At 49.9% G+C, this 20975-nt stretch overlaps 2 protein-coding genes across 3 annotated transcripts in view; one reads left to right on the forward strand and one right to left on the reverse strand.

The window, feature by feature from the left end:
- Positions 1 to 4056: 4056 nt before the first annotated feature.
- SHOX2 (SHOX homeobox 2) lies at positions 4057 to 9613 on the reverse strand. The gene is given in 6 exon segments (XM_079315559.1): positions 4057 to 5388; positions 5477 to 5565; positions 5667 to 5724; positions 7990 to 8198; positions 9155 to 9256; positions 9259 to 9613. Coding segments are annotated over 6 exon segments (870 nt in total). The 5' UTR covers positions 9419 to 9613; the 3' UTR covers positions 4057 to 5136.
- Positions 9614 to 11015: 1402 nt separating this feature from the next.
- Positions 11016 to 20975, forward strand: part of RSRC1 (arginine and serine rich coiled-coil 1) — a 96264-nt gene continuing 86304 nt past the window's right edge. The window contains exons 1-3 of one of the 2 annotated variants that reach the window (XM_079315159.1): positions 11016 to 11085; positions 11943 to 12137; positions 15212 to 15331. In XM_079315159.1, the coding sequence (XP_079171285.1) occupies positions 11950 to 12137; positions 15212 to 15331 (308 nt within the window). In that variant the 5' untranslated portion in view covers positions 11016 to 11085; positions 11943 to 11949. Of the gene's footprint in view, positions 11086 to 11584; positions 11622 to 11942; positions 12138 to 15211; positions 15332 to 20975 lie in introns of those variants that run through there. The other variant, XM_079315160.1, reaches the window with a different exon arrangement.

Consider the following 20975-nt stretch of genomic DNA (forward strand, 5'->3'; position numbering starts at 1 on the left):
GCTTTTTTTAGAGTGTGTAGAGACAGGGCAAGGGGGGGGTCAGTGTGACCTCACAGCCACCAAGTTCTGAGAAAAATTCCCATTTCCCATTGATAGGAAATTACTTAGTGTAAATCCAGGGAGCCAAAAGGCTCGAGTGACAATTCTGGTGTAGGGGACACACACATTGAACACATCCCAAACACCAGCAGCTGCATGTGAGCAGCTCCTGACCAGCTCAGCAGCTGTGGATGCTTCCTGCCTCCTGTAGAAGATGCAGAACCCAAGGTGGGAGCTCCAAGGACCTGGCAGAGGGAGGGGGAGTGCAGGAACCAGAGGCTGCACAGACCTGGGGATGCCCTACAGGACTGTGGTGTGACCCCAGGTGACCCCAAAGGGCCCCAAACACCCAGGGGATGCCCTACAGGACCACAGTGTGACCCTAAGTGTCCCCAAGTGACCCCACACACCCAGGGGTGCAGCACACACGTGTGTGGTGCAGCTGCATTCCTAAAACTCTTATTATTAAAACTGTTACTAAAACTGTTCTCTGTTCAATGAGCTTGAGGAAGATGTTCATAAAGCTCTGGCACTATATTTTATCAACCTCAGCTTTATATCCTCGATGCTTTCAGGCTGCTGAGATGGCCAAACTCGTTCCCTGTGTGCATTTTTGCACATTTTGGAATCCTCTCCCAGAATTTTTCCCCGGGTGATTTTTACCTGTGTAAAAGGAGGCAACTGAAAGCACGGGGGTGTTGAACGAGGTGCGTTTGTTAGGAAGGAAAACATTCCCAGACATCTCTCCCTGATCAGAGAAAAGCTTCCCTTCCCTCTGTAGGAAAAGTTGAGGCTCTGGTGAGCACGAAGCAGGAGCAGGGGCTGCCCGTGCAGCAGGAACGGGAGCTGGGTGTGGGCTCAGCCCGGGATGCTCACACGGATGGATGATTCTGCAGATTCCCGCAGATCCTGCAGGCAGCAGCGCCGGGCACTCCCAGAACCCAAAATCAGCCTCGCATCGGGAAGGGAAAGGGTTTGACCTGCTCAAAGCAGACCCGGTGTTATAAGCTGAGGGAGAGGATGGGGTTGGTGCTCTGCTGGTTCTGCTGCAGGGATTGGGGCCAGCACCGGAATGAGGAGGAGCTGGCAAAGCAGCAGAAATGCATCTCAAACCCCACAGTGTGCCACCGGAGCTCTGAGACTCTGCTGCCGAAAATTCTGAGGATTTCCTTCACTCACACCAAGTTAATTGCCTAAAGAACACCTGGAGAGAAGGCTGAGTGCTGGTGTAAAGTGTGAGTAGTGACAGCTCCCGTGGCTGGGAACACTCACTGCACCCTCCAGGAAAAAAACCTTGAATGCAGGAAAGGCTGAAAAATGAGCACAACTTTTCCACTTTCCAGAACTCTGCTGCTCACCTCAGAACCACCAAAGTGATCCAGACCCGCTGCTTTTATTCCTTAAACCTGCACAGGAGGTGACCTTGAAGGTGCCCCTTCACCTGCTGGCACCTCCCAGCGAGGGAAATCAGGCTCAGAAATAGCGAGGGGCTGAGAATCCAAGGGCAAACAGCCACAAAATTGACCAAGTATCAATATTGACTGGGCAGGAAGGATCACAGGGTGTGCTGCTAGCACGACTCATCATTTATTCTGTGGCTACCCAGCCGCAGCTCCCTCCTCCAAAGCCTCGGGTGTTTTCTGATGCTGCTCCTCCAAAAGGCAACTTTGAAAGCTTAGCCTGGAAGGAAGCTGAGCAGGGAGTGAACACCGGGTTTGCAGGCAGGTTTTTGCACGGGATTTTCTTCCCTTCTCCTTTCCAGCAGGAATTTGCAGGGTTGGAGCTCCCTGCCCCTCTCTCCTCACTCGTGCTGCTGCAGGGACACGACAAAATGTGGGAATTGCTCCTTCAAGTCCTGCTGGGAGCAGTCCTACCTACAGAAACAGGTGGTTTGTTTGTTTGTTTGTTTTTCCTCTTCCTACAGGATTTCTGGATCCCTTCTCCAAACCCCCTTTTCGGTCCTGCACGTCTCCGTGGCAATCCCACGAAATTTTTCCTACAAAAATTTTATCTGCAGGAAGCACAGACCGTGAGCACTGGCTGGTTCGTGAAATAGCCATAATTAAATTTGGGGAAATTTACGGGGTTTTAGAGAGGTTCAGACACTCTAAGAAATAAAATAGAAACAGAAGAGTCTTGGCCAACTTCTGTTGGCCTGTAGACTTTTTACGGATTCCAATCCAAGGAAACCAGGAATGTGAGTGTTCCTGTCCAAAAACATCCCGTTAAGAGTATTTTATTTTAATCACAGCTGTGCTAAAAACCACACAGTTCTCTCACACCATCCAATCACCTTCCCTGATAGGGTGAAAGCCCATTTTTCCTCACTTTTTATTACAACTATCTTAAAGACAGACCCACCAAGAGCTGAGGGGAGGTTTGAGGTTCCCGTTGCATCCATCACGTTTGTGTTACCCCCCCAAAAACCTGCACAGGGGTTTTGGGCAGCTCCAGCCGAACCAGTTGTGCTTTAGGCAGAGCAGGTGGGACGTGACAGGTTAATTTGGAGGAGGGAGAGGTGTCTGAGGCCGCGATGCTCTCATGCACATATTAATGAACTGCTCTATTCGGGATCAATCGACACCACCGCTACTTTCATTGACTTTATAATTAGCACTATCTTACTTTTGCTGGAATAAAGCCGTTTTTACCTAATGTAAAATCTATCATTTCCAGCCCGTTATTAGCATGGGGACGGCCGAGCTGCTTTGACTCCGGGCTTTGCCGGGAGGGCTCTGATTGTCCCTGTCCCCATCGCTGTTCTTATCCCGGTCCTTATTTCTGGCCTCATCCATGTCCCCATCCCAGTCCCCATTTTTATTTCTGCCCTTATCCCTGTCCTCATCCATGTCCTTATCCCGGTCCTTATTTCTTTCTGTCCTTATTTCTGTCCTTATCCTTGTTCTTATCCCGGTCCTTATTTCTTTCTGTCCTTATTCTTGTTCTTATCCCGGTCCTTATTTCTTTCTGTCCTTATTTCTGTCCTTATCCCTGTCCCTATCCCTGTTTTTATCCCTGTCCTTATTTCTGTCCTGCCGCAGCCGGCCCGGGGAAACCATCCCAGCCCTTCCCAACCTTTTCCAGCCCCTCCCGCCCCTCTCCCGCCGGGGTCTGGGGGGTTGCACATCCCTCTCCATCCCATCCATCGCTGCCCCCGGAGCGGCTCCTCCCGCCGGGATTTCCCGGAGCTCCGGGAGGAGAATCCCGGCTGGGGGAAGCGCCCAGCCCGCAGCGCTCGGGGGTCGCTCCCGATCCCCCCGCATCCCTCCCTGCAAAAGATTCCGAGCCGTTCCGCTTTCCTGGCTTTTATTACCTGAGGGAACCTGACAGAACTCGTAAAGACACGATCGCTACGGAGCTTCCAGTGCCGCGTCCCGGTTCCGTTCGTGCGGCCGAAACTCGGGAAAAACTCAGAGAAAGTAGGGAGGGGGGGAGGAAAAAATAAATAAATTAAAAAGCTGCGCGGAGGCGAGCGGCGCTTCCTCGTCGTGCTGAGCGCTATCGGCGTGTCGCGATATCTACGGAGCAGAAAGAAACGTGCGAGTTCTACAAGAGGTGAGAACACGGAAAAGAAAAGAAAAAAGAACATCACCGATGGATGCGCAGCGACAGTCCCGGCACCGTCCCCCAAACCGTCCCCCCTTCAGTCAATAGGTCGCAAAGTGTCTTAAATTCATTACTTGGCACTTATTGAAATTCGTGACGTCGAAAATGGATTAAAAAAGGTGAAGCAAACCTGAGTGAAACAAAATATATTGTACTGACAACAAATGCAATGAGATAACAGCATCTTGTTTTTTTTTTTTTTTTTTTTTTTTCATTTTTTTCTTCTTCTTTTTTTTTTTTCTTTTTAAAATAACTTAAAATACACTAGAAAAAATATGGTCAATATAAATAATTTTGTTTTCATGGAGAACAAATAGATACAAAGCCCGTCCATACCAAAGTTCGCGTAGAAGAGCTTTCCCTCTGTCTTGGCAATAAGCATGAGGGTCAGAGGGCAAAATCTGGGATAACAATCACTGACTGCAGGGTACCCCAGGTTAAATAGCTATACGTCTCTCAAATAATAATAATAATAATAATAACCAAAAAAAAAATCACAAGGTTACGTGAATAGATACACCTTTATGAGATAAAATGTAAATGTTTGACAGTCAACTATCAATTCACAAGTTATAGCCAAAATAAACTTTGTTCGTGTGTATCAACATATTTTACATGTACCCAGTACCTCTTATTGGAATTTGCCGTGGTGTCAAGTGGTGGTTGGGAATTAAATACTCTTTTTTTTTTTTTTTTTTTTTTTTTCCTTTTCATTTACTTTTGCCCTCGGGACAGAAGAAACCCGGCAAAGGGAGGCGAACTCTGCTCTCCTGGCGTTTTCCTTTCCCTTTTATTTCAGAGGTGGGACAGCAAACGACCAACAAAGATTTGAAAGTGGAAAAGGTAACGCTTGATCTGCCTCTCTCTGCCTGCTTCCCTCCGAGATTAAAGGAGAAAGAACCCAACCACGTTTGTTTGTTTGGTTTTGTGGTTGTCTTGTTTTTAGTTTGGTTTTTTTTTTTTTCTACTAAAGATGAGGGTGAAGTGCAAGTGAATCAAAGGACTCCATCAATGAAATACAAATACATGCAACCCGGAATGCTGCTGGAGGAAGTATCCCGGACAGTTTCCCATTAGAAATTCGCAGAGAAATCATTGTCTTTTTTTTTTCTTTTTTTTTTTTTTTTCCTGTTCGTCGTCATCTTTCTCTCTTCATTTTTTTCCTTTTTTTTTTCTTTTTTTTTTTTTTTTTTTTTGTCGCTATTCCAGACGTAGTTGTTAAACTCAAGTACCTGATGCAACGTGAAAGGAGGCCCGCCTCTCTTATCAAATTTCTTGTATTAAAGTGAACTTCGCAGAAAAAGGTCAGTTTCAAAACCTGTGAACTTCCCAGCTGCGCGTCCTCTAATTCCTTAAATAAGTATATATCTCCCGTCCGTTTCTCCTCTCCCTCGTTTCTTTTTTTTTTTAACTCTTTTCCCCCTTTTTTTTTTTTGCCAAAAAAAAAAAAAAAAAAAAATTAAAAATAAAGAAAAGCAAGCAGCGGCGCGGTCACAGCCCCAGGGCAGCAGCGTGTTTCTTGGCCTTCAGGCGCAGGTCGGCGATGCTGGAATTCTTGCTGGTGGTCTTGGCGGCGGCGGCGGCGGCCACCACGGAGGCGGCGGAGGCGGACTCGGCCAGGGTGGCCAGCGGGAGCCCAAAGGGGGGCGCGGGGAACATCATGTAGGGGGCGTGGGCCAGGTGCGGGTGCAGGTGATGGTGAGCGTGGGCCACGGCGCTGTCCAGCTGCAGCTGCGCCTGCACCTGCGGGCGACAAGCGGAGGGTGGCCCGGGTCACCCCCCCGATCCCCCAAAAAAGAGCCACGCGGCCACCCCGGCCACCCAGCCGTACCTGCTGGAAGGGCATCCTCAGAGCACCCACGTTCACGTAAGGAGCCACCCGGCAGGCTTCGAACTGGGTGGCGGCTCCGATGAGCACCCCTGGGGAGGGAACGGGGTGGGGTCAGGGTGGGGACAGCGAGGGGACATCGCTGGGGACAACGGCGGGACCCCCGGCACAGCCGCGCCCCCCGCCCCGCTACCTTTGTGCAGCTGGTTCTCCTGCTTCCGACACTTGGCCCGGCGGTTCTGGAACCAAACCTGCGGGCAGGGGGACACGGGGTGGGACAGGGAACCGAGAAACCCGCCCGGAGTAACACCACCACCACCAATAACAATAATAATAATAATAAATTCCCAACCCTCCCAGACAAAGCCGCGGGTGCGCTCCCCCCTCCCGGGCAGATCCCGCTCCCCAGCTCCGAAAGGTAAAAGAGCCCAAAAATCTCCGAAAATCGCCAAGAGCGCAGTGCACGCCCCAGGGAAATGATTTCTCCTCTTTCTGCATCACGCTCCCAAAAGGCTGAAATCGCGCTTGATGCCCGCTACTAACGGGCGATAATGGCCTGAGGAGCTCGTGCTCATTAATAAATTCATTAATTAGCTGTATCTTGCAGAAAAACTCAACAGCAACCGGGTTTTGTGACTTTTTCTCTTATTTTCTTTTTTGGAGGGGTGTGGGAGAATTACGGTCCTAAAAGCTTCGCTACAAAAGAAGTTTGGAATTTCTCTGTTCGCTGGAGAGTAGCACAGAAGCGAAATAATTATCTCATTATCATAATAATCTAATTTGCTTGCACCGAAGAGGCTGCCCCGTTAGACAAGAACATACTTTTAATATTGGAAATGGAACCGTTAAAATAAATTCCCAGCCTGAAGTTGTGCTGGTTTGGAGAAAGGAGGGAGGGAAAGGGGGAGAGCCGGGCTTTAAACATCTCCGTTTTAACCCAGGGCTCTGCAGCGCATCCCAGCAGCCACATCGGCCAAGGAATCCTTCCCCCGCGGCCAGAAAAAAACGAAGATAAAAATTGCATTTTTTTTTTCTTAGTTCTTACTCGAAGAGACGGATATAAACGGGAATTCCTCCCGCCCTGTCATTTTCTCCAGCCAAGGAAAATCTGCCCAAGAACCACGTCCCTCCCGTGGAAACAAACGCGCCTTCCATCATTTACAAATTAGAGCAGATACGAGGCAAAATATTATTGAAAAGCGGATTTTTTTTCTTTTTTTTTTTCGGGGAGGATTTCTAGGGAATGGGTTTAATCTATGTAAATCTCCAAAAGTTATTATGCACCCTGCGATTTGGCATCATGGGAGCGCGGATTATGCGCCGCCGCCGCCTCCTTTGTCGAGCACCTCCCTGCTCCATTTTCCACAGCCAACAACTTTTTTTGCCTTGGTTTTGTTAAGGTTTGGTGAACAGAAATAAAATATAAATTAAAAACCCCCACTACGAACAAACACAATTAAAAACCAACTAACCAAAAATGAACCGAGCAGCCAGGGAAAAAAACAAAAAAACCCAAAAAACCAAAAAACCCCAAACAATCAAAAAAAAAAAGGGGGGGGGGGGAAGAGGGAAACTTAAGACTTTAATTTTTTTTTTTTTTTTCCGGTTTAGGCTCTGACAAAAGCTGCTCGTTTTGAGTTTTTTTGGTTCCCCATGCCGGCTCTGCCTCTGTCCTCACAACCTTCCACGATGCAGGGAAACCCCCCAAGGACTGAGCGCATACTTGGGTGCAGATGGTGCCTGCGAGCACAAAGATTGAGGGGGAGTATCTGTTACAGCGATACTTTCCACCAGCTGCAGATGTTCCTGGCCTAAAACTTCTCCATGTGTTCCAACAAATAATGACCATCATTTTCTCTTCTTTTATTTTCAGAACGGAAATACACCGGAGCAGCTACATTTGTTCTCATTTGAGGGATCCCCTTCCTCCCCGCTCCTCAGCTCATCCCGACAAAACTCGCAGAAAGCAGCCCAGGAACCCGTTTGGAAAAAACTTTGGGAGGGTGCAAAGCTCAGGTTAAACCCGGAGAAGCCGCGGCTTCCCTGGAGGGGAGAAAGCTCAAAATATCTCGGGTTTATCCCAGACTTTCTGTATCTCATAAACCCGAACAAAGCACCTCGCTCAATTTTCGTGCCGTTTCAACATTTAAGAACTACGAGGAGAAACGGCCTGAAAACACATCCCGATATCATTGTTTCACTTGGCGCTCTCTAATTCAGGTTACGATCGCGACATCCATGTCGGGAATCGGTGTGTCCATGGATGAGGCGGGGACCGGGAGCGGCTGCCGAGGCAGGGATGGAATAACAGCGGAGCTGGGCTAAAACACGGCAGAACGGAGGGACGGGGACACGCGGGGAGACAAATCCCGGGCAGGCAAAACCCTGCGAGGCCGTGAAGTTGGCAGAGCCGGGGAGCTGCCTCCGCTCCCTGACGGAAGGATGGGGCTCGTCCCCATCATTTTCCCGGCTCTTGCCGAGCTGTCCCTTCCCCCGAGCACCGCAGCCGCGGCTACCTGCACCCTGGCCTCGGAGAGCCCCAGCCGCTGGCTCAGCTCCTCCCGCATGAACGCGTCCGGGTAGTGGGTCTCGTCGAAAAGCCTTTCCAGCTCGTTCAGCTGCTCCAAGGTGAAATTCGTCCGGCTCCTCCTCTGCTTGATTTTCGTCTGCCCTTCGTCTTCCATCGCTTTCGCATCCTCCTTGCGCTCCTTCAGCTCTGGGGACACTGGGCACGACACAGCAGTCAGAGCGGCGGGGCCGGGGCACCGGGGCTCTCCCGGTTCCCTGCGCTCCCGGCGGCCGGGGGGATGCGGGCTGAGCCCCCCGGGGCCGGGGCAGCCGGGAGCGGGGCCTGTGCGCCCGGGCCGCGCTAGGCCGCTGCCGTTCCGAGCTCCGCCGCTGCCTCCGGTAACCTCTGCGGGGAAAGCGGGGTCCGCACCGAGCCCTCCCCTCCGGCCCCGCCGCGCTCCCGGGGGATGCGCAGCAACAGGTCCCGGAGCCTCCGCCGCTCCCTCCGCGCCCCGCGCTCCCCCGGGATTCCTTTCTCCTCGGTCAGCTGGCGGCCGGAGATGCGCCCCGGGCCGGAGAGCGGGGCCCGAGCACCGAACCCCCCGGGGCCGCCCGGCCCGGTCCGGCCGCGGCTTCCCCGCGGTACCGATCGCTTTATTCCAGCATCTCCCGTTCGGGGATGCTCCGGGCGCTCCGCCGGTCCGAACAAAAGGGCGGCAGCGACCCGCGGGTCCCCCGCGGGCACGGGCACGGGCCCGGCCGCTTCCCGCAGCGCCCGAGAGCGGCCCCGGCAGCGGAACATCCGCGGGCGGATCTGCTGGAACCCGGGGCTGAGCGTGGGCAGCGCGGCCCGACCCCACGCGAGTCCGCGCAGCCCGGGGCCGCGGGGGAACGAACGGGGCCCGCGGGGCCGGGCTTTCGTTGGCGGCGCGGCTTCCCGTGGGATGCCGAACGGGAACAAGATCGCGTTTTGAGCAAGTTAAATCCGGGTTTAAATAATTTTAATCTAAAAACTTCGAGGCTGGCCTCCGATCTCCCGTGGATAGGAGAACCCCCGGCAGCCGCCCATCAGCGCCGGGCGCAGCCTCCCCGCAAACCCCCGTCCACCCGCGACCCCGACGGGGGAAGGGGAAAGGGAACGGGGGAAGGGGGAGCCCGCGGTGCCGCCGTTACCGTCGCTGAGCTTGGGGGTGGCCGCCTCGGCCGCTCTCTCGGCGGCGGCGTCGGGTTCTCGCGGCGGGGAGCGCCCGGCCGGCCGCCCCGCGGGCTGCCCGTGTCCTCCCGGCCCGGCTCCGCCGCCGCCCCGCCGGGCTCCCGCGGGCCGCCGCCGCCGCGCAGGGGCCCGCTCTCCAGCACCTCGCGGTAGGTGATGAGCTCCTTCTTCTCCTTGGCTTTGGGATCAAACGACTTGGAGACAAACGCCGTCAGCTCCTCCATGGCTCAGGGGCGCGCTGCCCCGGCTCCCCGGGCGGGCATCCACGGGGCGGGGAGGAGGCGGCGGCGGCGCCCCGGGCCGTGCCGAGCCGGGCCGGGCCGTGCCGCCCGACGTGCAGGGCTCCCGGGGTCTGATAGCGACGCCGCGATTGAAGTGGCACTATTTATACTTTGCAAAGCCGGCCCCTTGTTCCCGGCGAATTACCTCCCCTCGGAGCTCTGAATGGACCCCTTCCTTCCTCCCTTTTCCTTCCTCCCGTCCTCGCCGCTCGCCCGCCCGCCGCGGGGCACTGCGGCCACGGCACCGCCCGCCCGCCGCGCGCTGCGCCCTAATTAATTTAATTAGGAGCGGGGACCGTGCGCGAGGTCCCGGGCGAGCGCGGCGCGGAGAGGGGCCGGGGCGGCGGGGGAGTGGCCACCGGGACGCGCGGGGGGGCGACGGGGGCGCGCAGGCTCCGCGCACCGCCCCGCAGCCCCGGGCACGGCCAGCCCGGGCGGCCCCGGCCCCGCGGGAGCCCCCAAAGTTCCTCGGCGGGCGCCCGAGTGCCCCGAACGAACGAGGGGATGGATGACAGCGAGGAACGCGGCCGCGACAGGAGCGGGCGGGCAGCGAGGCATCAATTACAGCCAAACACGCCGATATCGCTAATATTGTTTTCTCTTTGTTTTTTTTTTTTTTAATTCCCACCACGGAGCACTTTTCGTTGACGGAACTCGCCTCTCTCCCACCTTTGCTAAATTCTAATAAATTATTCAGAATTGTTTAACTCTTGCCTGCGTATCGATTTTTCATTGACCTTTGGGGCGATGACTTCATATAACGGAGCGTTCATTTACCGGGGCAGGTTCGGTACCGGGGGTGGTGTCGGCGTTTATTCAGAGCCTGTCGCGACAGGCGGCGAGTCCCGGTGCCCCCGCGCCCTGAGCCGCTCACACGGGGCATTTTCGATACCGGGGGCATCGGGCACCGGGGGATTCGGTGACACCGAATTCGTTGACCCTCCTCGGCCCCTCCGCCCTGACATTTCGTTTATCCCCACGCGCGTTTCGCCATTCCCGTGGCGGGGAGAGCGTGCTGGGGAGCTCGCGTTAAACCAAATAGGGTGAGAAAATCGAATTAAGCGAAGGTATTAAATCTTTGTGTTGTACTTCTGGTCATTGTCCCGGCTCGGTCCGTGCCCACCCGAGCCCGGCGGGCACGGCTGCGGTGCGTAAAGCCCCGACCGGGCTTTAACTCTTCGGGACGGAACGAAAACCGCTCCGTGCCGCTGTCACCCGCGGCGGGACACGGAGCGGGCGGGACTCGCCGGTGGCTCGCCGTGTTGGGCACGGTGCACGTGTTGCCCACGGAGCGCTCCGTGGGCTCTGCACCCCCCGTGGGCAGCGGGACCACCCACGCTCCCCTCCTGCCCGTCACCCGCGGCGTGTCCTGCACGGTGCAGAGAGGGCTCCGTGGGCTCTGCCCCCCCCCCCCCCCGTGGCAGCGGGATCCCGGTGCCGGTGCCGGTCCGGTTCAGTCCGGTCCGGTCCCGCGTGGGCGCTCGCCGCCGCTCCGATCGATGGCTCGGCGCTCGCCGCACGGCCTGGCCGCGCTCGGCGCTGCATTGGCGCTGCCTGCCCGCGCCCCGGAAGGCGCTGCGCTCGAACTGGGGCCGCGGCCGCACCGCCAGGTACGGGGGACAGGGAGGGGAAAAAGGGGACACAGGGGGACAGCGGGGACACGGGACACGGCCCGCGGGGCACGGCAGGAGGGATCGGCCGCCGCTGCAGGGCCGGGGGTGCCCAGCGGCAGCGCGGCCTCCGCTGAGGGCGGTGCGGGCCCAGAGCGCCGGGCGCGGCCGTGGAGCCCCTCACGGGGAGTCCGGGCTGCTCTGAGCATTGCTGAGCGGGGATGGCAGTCCCGGTTCACCGGGGATTGCAGCCCCGGTTCACCGGGGATTGAGGAGAAGGAGCCCCTGAGCTGCGGGTTGTGTTTGCACACCCTGAGCCATCTCCGGGAGCTGCCCGGGCATTCCCGGTGTCCCCTGGCCTGGGGATTGCTCTACGGCCGTGAGCAGAACGTGGACGATGTTCTCTGGAATGATGTTCCTTGAGTCCTGCAGCTCCCGGCGCTGGCTCCAGGAGTATTTCTGTGTCCTTAATGGTGAATTCTCCTTTGTTCTGCTCCAGGCTTTCCCCGCTGCATCAGGAGGTGCTGCCAAAAAGTGTGAGGAAGGGCAAAAGTTTGGATGGAGGAAATGAGCGAGTTGGACCCGTCTGTGCTGGGAAGAGGAGGAGCAGAGAGGGGATCGGAGCTGGGAAGGGGCTGGAGAATTCCTGATGGAGCTGGGAAAGGGGCTCAGCCTGGAGAAAAGGAGGCTCAGGGGGGGATTTCTGGCTCTGCACAACTCCCTGACAGAAGGGGACAGCCGGGGAGGTCGGGAACAGGGGCAGGAGCAGAGCGAACCACGTAATTTTATTTTCCTATAAACATAAACACACCGCAGCCAGCAGAGCTGCCAGCTGGGAATGTCTGGGTGTTTTCTAGGTGGAGGATGGGCCGGCGCTCCTCGGACACGGAGGAGGAGAGCAGGAGCAGGAGGAAGAAGAAGCACCGGCGGCGCTCCTCCTCCAGCAGCTCCTCGGGCAGCCGCAGCTACGGGCGGAAAAAGGCGGGCAGGAAATCCAGGTCCAGGTCGCGCTCTCGGGATCTCCAGTCCTGGTCCCATTCCTATGAGAAAAGGTGCATTTGTAGGAGTTTTTACAAGCTGGGCTCTTCCATATGACAGCAGGAAGCTGGAAGGGTTGGGATTTTATGGCACAGAGTGTTCTGAACCGTAAGAGATGTGAAAATGTTTTTGGTTTTGTTAAAATAAAACCCCCAACCCAGCACCGTGAACAGAAATATCCACACCTCCTCCCCACCCAGGAGAATAAAGCAGGGAATGTGCAGAGTGAGAAATCCCAGGAGATAAAATAACTCTTCCTTTCTTCTCCCAGCAGGGACAGGTTCCACTGCCCCAGGGTGTTCCAAGCTCATCCAGCCTGGCCTTGGACATTTCCAGGGATGCAGGGACAGTCACAGCTCCCTGGGAATTCCATCCCTGCCAGGAATTCCTTCCCAGTATCCCATCCCTGCCCTTTGGCAGTGAGAATTCATTCCCTGTGTCCTTGTCCCTCCATGCTTTGTCCTCTCCAGCTCTCCTGGAGCCCCTTCAGGCCCTGCAAGGTGCTCTGAGCTCTCACTGGATCCTTCCCTTCTCCAGATGAACATTCCCAGCTCTCCCAGCCTGGCTCCAGCCCTTGGAGCATTTCTGCTGCTCCATCCTGTTTGCTTCAGTCTGGCTTGTGCTGGTGAATTTATTGGGAAGTGGAGCTGGGAAACACTCCTGGTGCCCTGTAAATCCAGGAGGAAATGCTCTGCCAAACCTTTCTGGAGTGGCTGCAGGATGTGCTGAGGAGGGACATCAGGGTTTTATTCCCAGCCCTTTCTCCTGCTGGGATCTCCATCCTCCCCAGGGTGCCATGGGCTGTGATCCCAGCCATGAGCAGCTTCAATCCCATTATTCCAGCAGAGCCATGGCCAGTTCCCAGGAAAACCAAAGAGGATTGAGGGCTGGGATGGACACCAGGACACTCAGACTGCACCCAGGAAAGATCCAAGGCTCTGCCTTTGGGATCTTGGCTTTGCCCTTGGGACCTCCTGGCAGTTCAGGCTGTGTTCCATGCTGGGTCTGTCCCTGACCCTCAGGAATCAAAGGCAACAGTTTCTGGGATTCCTGTCCTTTATCCTGCAGGAACATCTCATTCCTGTCACATTCAGGGAATGAAGATCACAGGGTGAAGTTCTCCAGGTTCTCCCTGTTCTTCAGCACTTAAACTCTGCATCCCTTCCATCATTCCAGCTCCTGCAGCCCTTTCCTTCATGCTGGATAATCACTGAGCACATCCTGAATTCCAGCAGCTTTTCTGGGGTGTTGTGTTTTAATATTAATCACATATAAAGGCCAAAAAATAGGGAGGATTGTAATTGTTAATTAGTTAACTACTGGGGAGATGGAGAAGAAGTGTTAAGGTTTGGATTTTGGGTTTAATGTATTTTCTTTCATCTTTTTCTTTGGTAGAAGAATTTATTCTTTGAATAAACAAAACTGAGGGAAGGGAAGAGGCCCTTTAGATTCCTGATTGGACTCAGGAGAGAACTGCCCTTAAATGAACTCAAATGAAATAAATTAACCCTGATTTACTGATTACTACTAATAGTAGTTAAGGTCCCCACCCAAACTTTATTTTTTGCCTGGGATGGGGAGTTTGGAGGACCAACACAGTAGTGTCCCTGTGTATGTGAGTTATTTGTTATAGGGGAACAGTGGGACTTGAGGCTTCTGGAGCACCCTACAAACCCCAGGATTGTACATGTTTAGCCAGAAATTATTGGGGGTTTGTTCTGGGATTTTGGGAACAGTGCCACTCTCACCTATAGCTCTGTTTGTCAGGCATTGTTGGGTATTTGTCCTTGTGTTTTGTGGTTTCTGGGGAGCAGTGCCAGCCTCACCTCTGGCTCTGTTTTCTCAGCAATCCCTGGGGGTTTGCCCCAGGTTTTTGGGGGCACTGCAGCCTGACCCTGGCTCTGTTCTGCCAGCAATCCCTGGGGGTTTATCCCTGGTTTTTGGGGCACTCAGCCTGCCCCTGGCTCTGTTCTCTCAGCAATCCCTGGGGATTTTCCCCTGGTTTTGGGGGTTTTTGGGGCACTCAGCCTGACCCTGGCTCTGTTCTCCCAGCAATCCCTGGGGATTTTCCCCTGGTTTTTGGGGTTTTTTGGGGCACTCAGCCTGACCCTGGCTCTGTTCTCCCAGCAATCCCTGGGGATTTTCCCCTGGTTTTTGGGGTTTTTTGGGGCACTCAGCCTGCCCCTGGCTCTGTTCTCCCAGCAATCCCTGGGGATTTTCTCCTGGTTTTTGGGGTTTTTTGGGGCACTCAGCCTGACCCTGGCTCTGTTCTCTCAGCAATCCCTGGGGATTTTCCCCTGGTTTTTGGGGTTTTTTGGGGCACTCAGCCTGCCCCTGGCTCTGTTCTCCCAGCAATCCCTGGGGATTTTCCCCTGGTTTTGGGGGTTTTTTGGGGCACTCAGCCTGACCCTGGTTCTGTTCTCCCAGCAATCCCTGGGGATTTTCCCCTGGTTTTTGGGGCACTCAGCCTGACCCTGGCTCTGTTCTCCCAGCAATCCCTGGGGATTTTCCCCTGGTTTTTGGGGTTTTTTGGGGCACTCAGCCTGCCCCTGGCTCTGTTCTCTCAGCAATCCCTGGGGATTTTCCCCTGGTTTTTGGGGTTTTTTGGGGCACTCAGCCTGCCCCTGGCTCTGTTCTCCCAGCAATCCCTGGGGGTTTATCCCTGGTTTTTGGGGTTTTTTGGGGCACTCAGCCTGCCCCTGGCTCTGTTCTCCCAGCAATCCCTGGGGATTTTCCCCTGGTTTTTGGGGTTTTTGGGGCACTCAGCCTGCCCCTGGCTCTGTTCTCCCAGCAATCCCTGGGGGGTTATCCCTGGTTTTTGGGGTTTTTGGGGCACTCAGCCTGCCCCTGGCTCTGTTCTCCCAGCAATCCCTGGGGATTTTCCCCTGGTTTTTGGGAGTTTTTTGGGGCACTCAGCCTGCCCCTGGCTCTGTTCTCCCAGCAATCCCTGGGGATTTTCCCCTGGTTTTTGGGGTTTTTTGGGGCACTCAGCCTGCCCCTGGCTCTGTTCTCTCAGCAATCCCTGGGGATTTTCCCCTGGTTTTTGGGGTTTTTTGGGGCACTCAGCCTGACCCTGGCTCTGTTGCAGGCACAGACACAGATCCAGCAGCTCCTCCTCCTACGGCTCCCGGAGGAAGCGCAGCCGCTCCCGGGGCAGAGGCAAATCCTACAGATGCCAGAGGTCCAGGTCCAAGAGCAGAACCAGGAGGTAAGAGACCCCCCCCCAGGGAAAAAAAGAGTTATTTCTACTGCACAAACACTCCTGGAAATCCTGAGCTTGGAATCAATGGAAATCAGGTGATGGTTTAAAGCACACATCCCTTAGAATCCCTAATTTTTGGGGTCTCCTGATTGCTTTCCACTCATTACCCTGGTGAAATAATCTTGAAGGCAAGATATTTATTTTGCATTTCATTCAAGCTAAAAAATAACCCAAACCATAAACATGGTCTGTTGGTGTCATAGAATCATTTGGAAATATTTTGTGAATTTTTTTTTTGTTGTTCCTGCTTTCCATAATTCCCACACATACTCTCCCTGAAGTTCAGAATAAACTGATTTTCCTCACCTGTGTTCCTCTTGGAAAAGGATGAGTCTTTAATTATGCAATCTTTTATTAATATTTGAGGATGTCTACAGTGAAAGTTTGTGTGCATTGGTTTGTGACAAACAAATATCCCACAATTTAAATATCTAGATCTTAACTAGAAATTGTAAAAGGTGTTGCAAAATCTGCTTTTCTTCTTCAATTAAAAGATGCTCAAGTTGTGTTTGTGTGTATTTTTCAATTAAGAGGTTGAACTGAAGCTGATCCTGGATACCAGGTTTCCCATTAGCATTTTTTGCTGATTTTAAATTAATCATTGAGTGGATCAGGCAGATCAAAGCAGTTTGGGCACATATTTAAAATCTTCAGCCAGGTGATTTTGTGTGCCTGCACTGAGAATTTGTTCAACCTTTGGTCTCCATATTAAAACTAGGAGATGTTGCCTCTAAATATTGAAAAATTGTTGTTGAAAATGTGAATATTCCACTTTCTCTTATTTCTGTTTATTCCCAGCTGTTCACTGGAAGAGTTGCTTGGACCTTTTATTGCTGCAGTGCCTTTGTAGCAGAAATTTGATTATCTAGATTTAAAAATAAATGTAGAAATTAAACTGCCTGATCTCTCCTGGAGTATCCTCCCCATCAGAGCTGTGAATATTCACTTCTTTTTCCCTAGAAAATCAGTTTGGACCCACAGAAATGTCAGAAGAATGAGGAGAAAAGGAATATTTTTTTCAGTGTGTCACATGCTCAGTACTAGGAGCTGTGATAAATTAATTTAAAATGCTTTTTATTGCATTAAAATAATATATATTAAGTCACAGACATCATTAGCTATGATTTAGTTGATATAAAATAACATATAATAAATACAAATTGCAGATCTCACTAGCTATGGTTTAATGGTCACTTTTCCAGGGGATTTGATTTTAATCATGGTTGCAATATATGGAAATTAGGTGCCTAAAAACTTGAAAAATGTGACTAGTGCTAGAAAATACTTTGTATCAAATATTTGAGATACCAGGTATTTTATGTATCAAATATTTTATGTATCAGATATTTGAGGCATCAGGAATTTTAGGTATCAAATATTTGAGGCATTGGGAATTTTTGGTATCAAATATTTGAGGTATCAGGAATTTTAGGTACCAGGTATTTTGTGTATCAAATGTTTGAGGTTCCAAATATTTTGTGTATCAGGTATTTTATGTATCAAATATTTGAGGTATAAGGAATTTAGGTATCAAGTATTTAATGTATCAGATATTTGAGGTACCAGGTATTTTGTGTATCAAATACTTTCTGTATTAAATATTTCATGTATTGAGTGTGCAGCACTAGAGGGGCAGAGCTGCACATTCCTTTAAATGCTTTAAATATTCACACCCACAGAGGATAAATTTTGATAAATAACATCCTGAATGATCCCAAAAGAATCCAAATGCTTAAAATTGAACCCAACAGGACACTTTCCATCCTTTATTGTGATTTTTTTTTTTTTTATGAGTCTGCTGTAATGTGGCACTGAGCAGCTGTGGATTAATCTGATTTTTGGAGAGTAAAATCTTGGTTTAGCACAAAGCTGCTATTCCAGGCCTGTGCTTGTGCTGGTTGTCAGTGCTGAGCTCTTGCAGTGATGCCAAAAAATCTCTTTTTCTGCCTCCAAATCACTCAACCCAAGGACTTCAGGATTGCTCAGGCTGGAAAAGAGATGGTGGGGGAGAGAGGGAATGTGATGGAGGGGTAGAAAAAAATAAAATAAAAATGGTGGGAAAAGGTGATTAAAGATTGAGAGTTCCCCATCTCTCTGCATGACCTGGGGCATGTGTGACAATGTCAGAGAAAATATCTAAAAATGTATTTACAGTGCTGGCATGGAATTGTCATAAATTCCATCTGTAATTCCTAATTTTTTTTATTTTGTTTAGAGTGGGAAAATTTATTTTCCTGTGATTTTTTTTTCAAGGTAAATCCTGAAGAAAACACTTGTAAATAATTAATAAAAGGATGCTGAGGAACTCATGAGATGCCTCTAGAAAATTAAAATAATTTTCCTGTTGGAAGTTAAGGTCTGATCTCTTTAAAATCCCTGGAGTTGTTTTTGGTATAAATCATGCAGGTTCTGTATCCTGGAATATCTTTTCTCCCCACAATCCTCTACCAGCTTTTAATTTGTTTTTCAAGGTAGTGAAGGTGGTGTTAAAATAATGTAATTTTTTTTAATAATTTCTCTAACACAGGTGTTTTATTTGAGCAGGTGATTTACAGTTCTCCAGCACTGCAAAGCACAGAGACACATCAAGTTTTACTTTGAAAAGTTGGATTTTTATAATGACATGCCTGAGATATTTTAAATAGGCATTGTTTGTAAGCTAAACTGATTTCTTGTACTTTATTGGAGAAGACAACTTCTGCTTATCATTTTTTTTTTTTATTTTCAATGCATTTTTAGAGTGAAAAAAGTGGAGCTCCCCAATAATGATTGTGTTTTATGTGAAAAGCTAAGAAATTGTGTGGACTGTTTTATTTTAGATGCAGTTTTTAGGGTGAAAAATGTGGAGCTTCCCAGTATTGCTTTTACTTTATTTGAGAGAGTCAGAAAACTTGTGTATATTAGAATTATTCTATTTTAGATGCATTTTTCAAGAAGTGGGGTTTCCCAGTAATTGGCTGTTTTGATTTGAGAATATAAGAAAACTTGCATCTAAAATAATTATAATATGCACATTTTTTGAGCTTAAAAATAGAGCTTCCCAGCAATGATTGTGTTTTTATTTGAGAGGATAAGCAAACATGTGCATATTATAATTATTATATTTTTAGATGCATTTTTAAATAAGTGGGGCTTCCCAATAATTGGTTGCTTTCATTTGATAAGAAAACTCAAGCAAATTATAATTATTTTAGATGGATTTTTAGAGTTAAAAAAGTGAGCCTTCCCAGTGTTGCTCGTACTTTATTTGAGAGCATAAGAAAACTTGTGCATATTATAATTATTCTATTTCAGATGCATTTTTAAAATCAAAAAAGTGGAGCTTCCCAGTAATGCTATAAATTCCAAACTGTCCTACAGCAGGGGAGTACAATGCAAATAAGACTTAATAAGATCACAAACTGAATTTCAGCAGAAACAACCAAGATTTACATTAAATTAGGAATTTTAAAACCGATTTAGTTTGTTTTACTGAGCATTTGCTTAATAACATTTTGCCTCCTTGCAATCTTTTTAAAGCCAATAATTCGTCTGCGAAGCGTGGGCACATCCTCCTGTGGAAAAAAAAAAAATAAAATAAAAAAAAATAAAAATTGGAAGCAACAGCTCCCTCTCTACAAACAGGCAGCCAGAGCTGGGAAGGAAATATTTCAGCTGCCCAGAATTTAATAAATCATCCCATTTCCTAATTTGATCATATTAGATGCTGATGTGGAAGGAGCATTTCAAATAGCAGCTCCTCATTAATATACATCAGGCTGGGGAATAGCAGGGAATACTTATGGAGGGATGTCACAGTTCCTGTTCCTTAGTTTACTAAGTGGAACAGGTTGATGTGATCCTGGGTGTTATTTGTCACTGTCTTGCTAAAATGGTTTGGGTCGAGTTATGGAGTCCAGAAAGAGGGAGGCTGATAAATCAAAAGTGGATTGAGTGGACAGCAGGCAGTGATTGATACTGTGACAGGATATGAAGAAAGGAATCTTGATAGGAGCATGCCTGATATTGAATATGAGAAGGAAAATGGCCCTGGAGTATGGATATTATTCAAGGAAATGAGAATAATAATATCATCTTGAAATTATTGCTGGGTGAAGATTAGGAGAGTTCTTATTAGAATATTCTGCTGCTGAGCTGGGCTCTCACAGCATCCTGGAGCCCTGGGAGTGCTGGGAGAGTTTCCATTCTGATTGTTCTGGGAGTTAATCACATCTAAAATACTCTGCAGCACAACTTGCAGCACAAATCTTCTAATTCACGGAGCTTTAAATAGAATTAACCAAAAAATGTTGACCTTTCTTCCCTGATTTCATCCAATCCTGTGATTACAGAGCATTCCACTGGAATTGCCTGTGAATATGCAAGTTTGCTTTATTGTCTGCCAGATGTCTTTGGCTTCTCCCATTATGTTAAACTGCAAACTGCTGCTTGAAAATATCTTTAATGCACTTCAACTTAAAAATTGACACTAAACCAGCAAGTGCATCTATACATATTGAAGAAGAAAAAAGGATTTTTATGGGGAGTAATCCTGGAGAGCTGAGCCTTGGCAGGGTGGCTGAAGGAGGTGCTTGAGCAGGTTTTACACCTTATTTCTTTCCCATTCCTGCAGTGTAATTAATTTAATATTGAGATGTTGTTGCATCCAGGGGCAGGGCTGTTTTTGCAATAGGTCTGGGGCTGCAGAAGCAGCTGCCATTATCCCAGCAGTGAGAACTGGAATTAAAACCTGGGTTCAGCCCTCCCAGCCTGGCAGAATTCTTTGTGTTCAGCAATTAATTTGTACCATTTAAAACCAGGCTCCTCAAGTGCAGTGTGAGAAGGGTCATTAAACAACTGAGGGTAAAACCCCACTGATTATGGTTTTGTGGGGTCTTTGAGAATTTCCTTTTTTAATACCTTCTTAAAAAATTGCTGTTAGATATTTTATTGAAGGGCTGATAGTGCACAGTTTGTAAGACTTTTTAAATATATCACTGAATGCTTTTGTATTTGTGTTACTGGTACCTGTCTTCAGTTAATCTCCTTTTTTCCATACAATTATTTCAGTGTGGGATTAAAGTGCTGGAGTCTTTGCACATTAAAACCTATCAGACCTCACAGCTGATAAGAACTAGTGGGTCAAAACACAATTTGCAGTAATTTTGTGTCTGTCTGTCCTGCTCAGCACTGGTGGAGATTTTTTTCATGGATTACAGAGCAGGAGCTTCATTATGAAAACTTCAGGAGGGATTTCCTCAAACAGCATCAGCCTAAAAGGAAAATAAAGCTTTTTAGGAGAGAGGAAATTAAAAGGGATGGGTGTTTTGAGTGGTCAGCATATGAATAAAGAATAAAATTGTGAGGGGTGAATTTGCTGGAGAGTTGTTGGAGGAGCAGGAGGATGTAGAGACTGATTAAAAAAAAAAAAAGGAAGAAAAATGAATGGAATGTCTCCAGTGGTGGGCAAATATCCACTGCAGTTGTGTGGAGCTAGGAGCTGATTTTAGGGGTGTTAAGGTGTGAATTTCAGGGTGATGCAGCTGTGGGATTAAAGCTGGTGATGTCCCAGGGGAGGGCAGAGATCTGGCCATGGGACTGAGCATTCTTT

This window comes from Erithacus rubecula (genome assembly GCF_903797595.1).
Source record: "Erithacus rubecula genome assembly, chromosome: 11".
NCBI lineage: Eukaryota > Metazoa > Chordata > Aves > Passeriformes > Muscicapidae > Erithacus > Erithacus rubecula.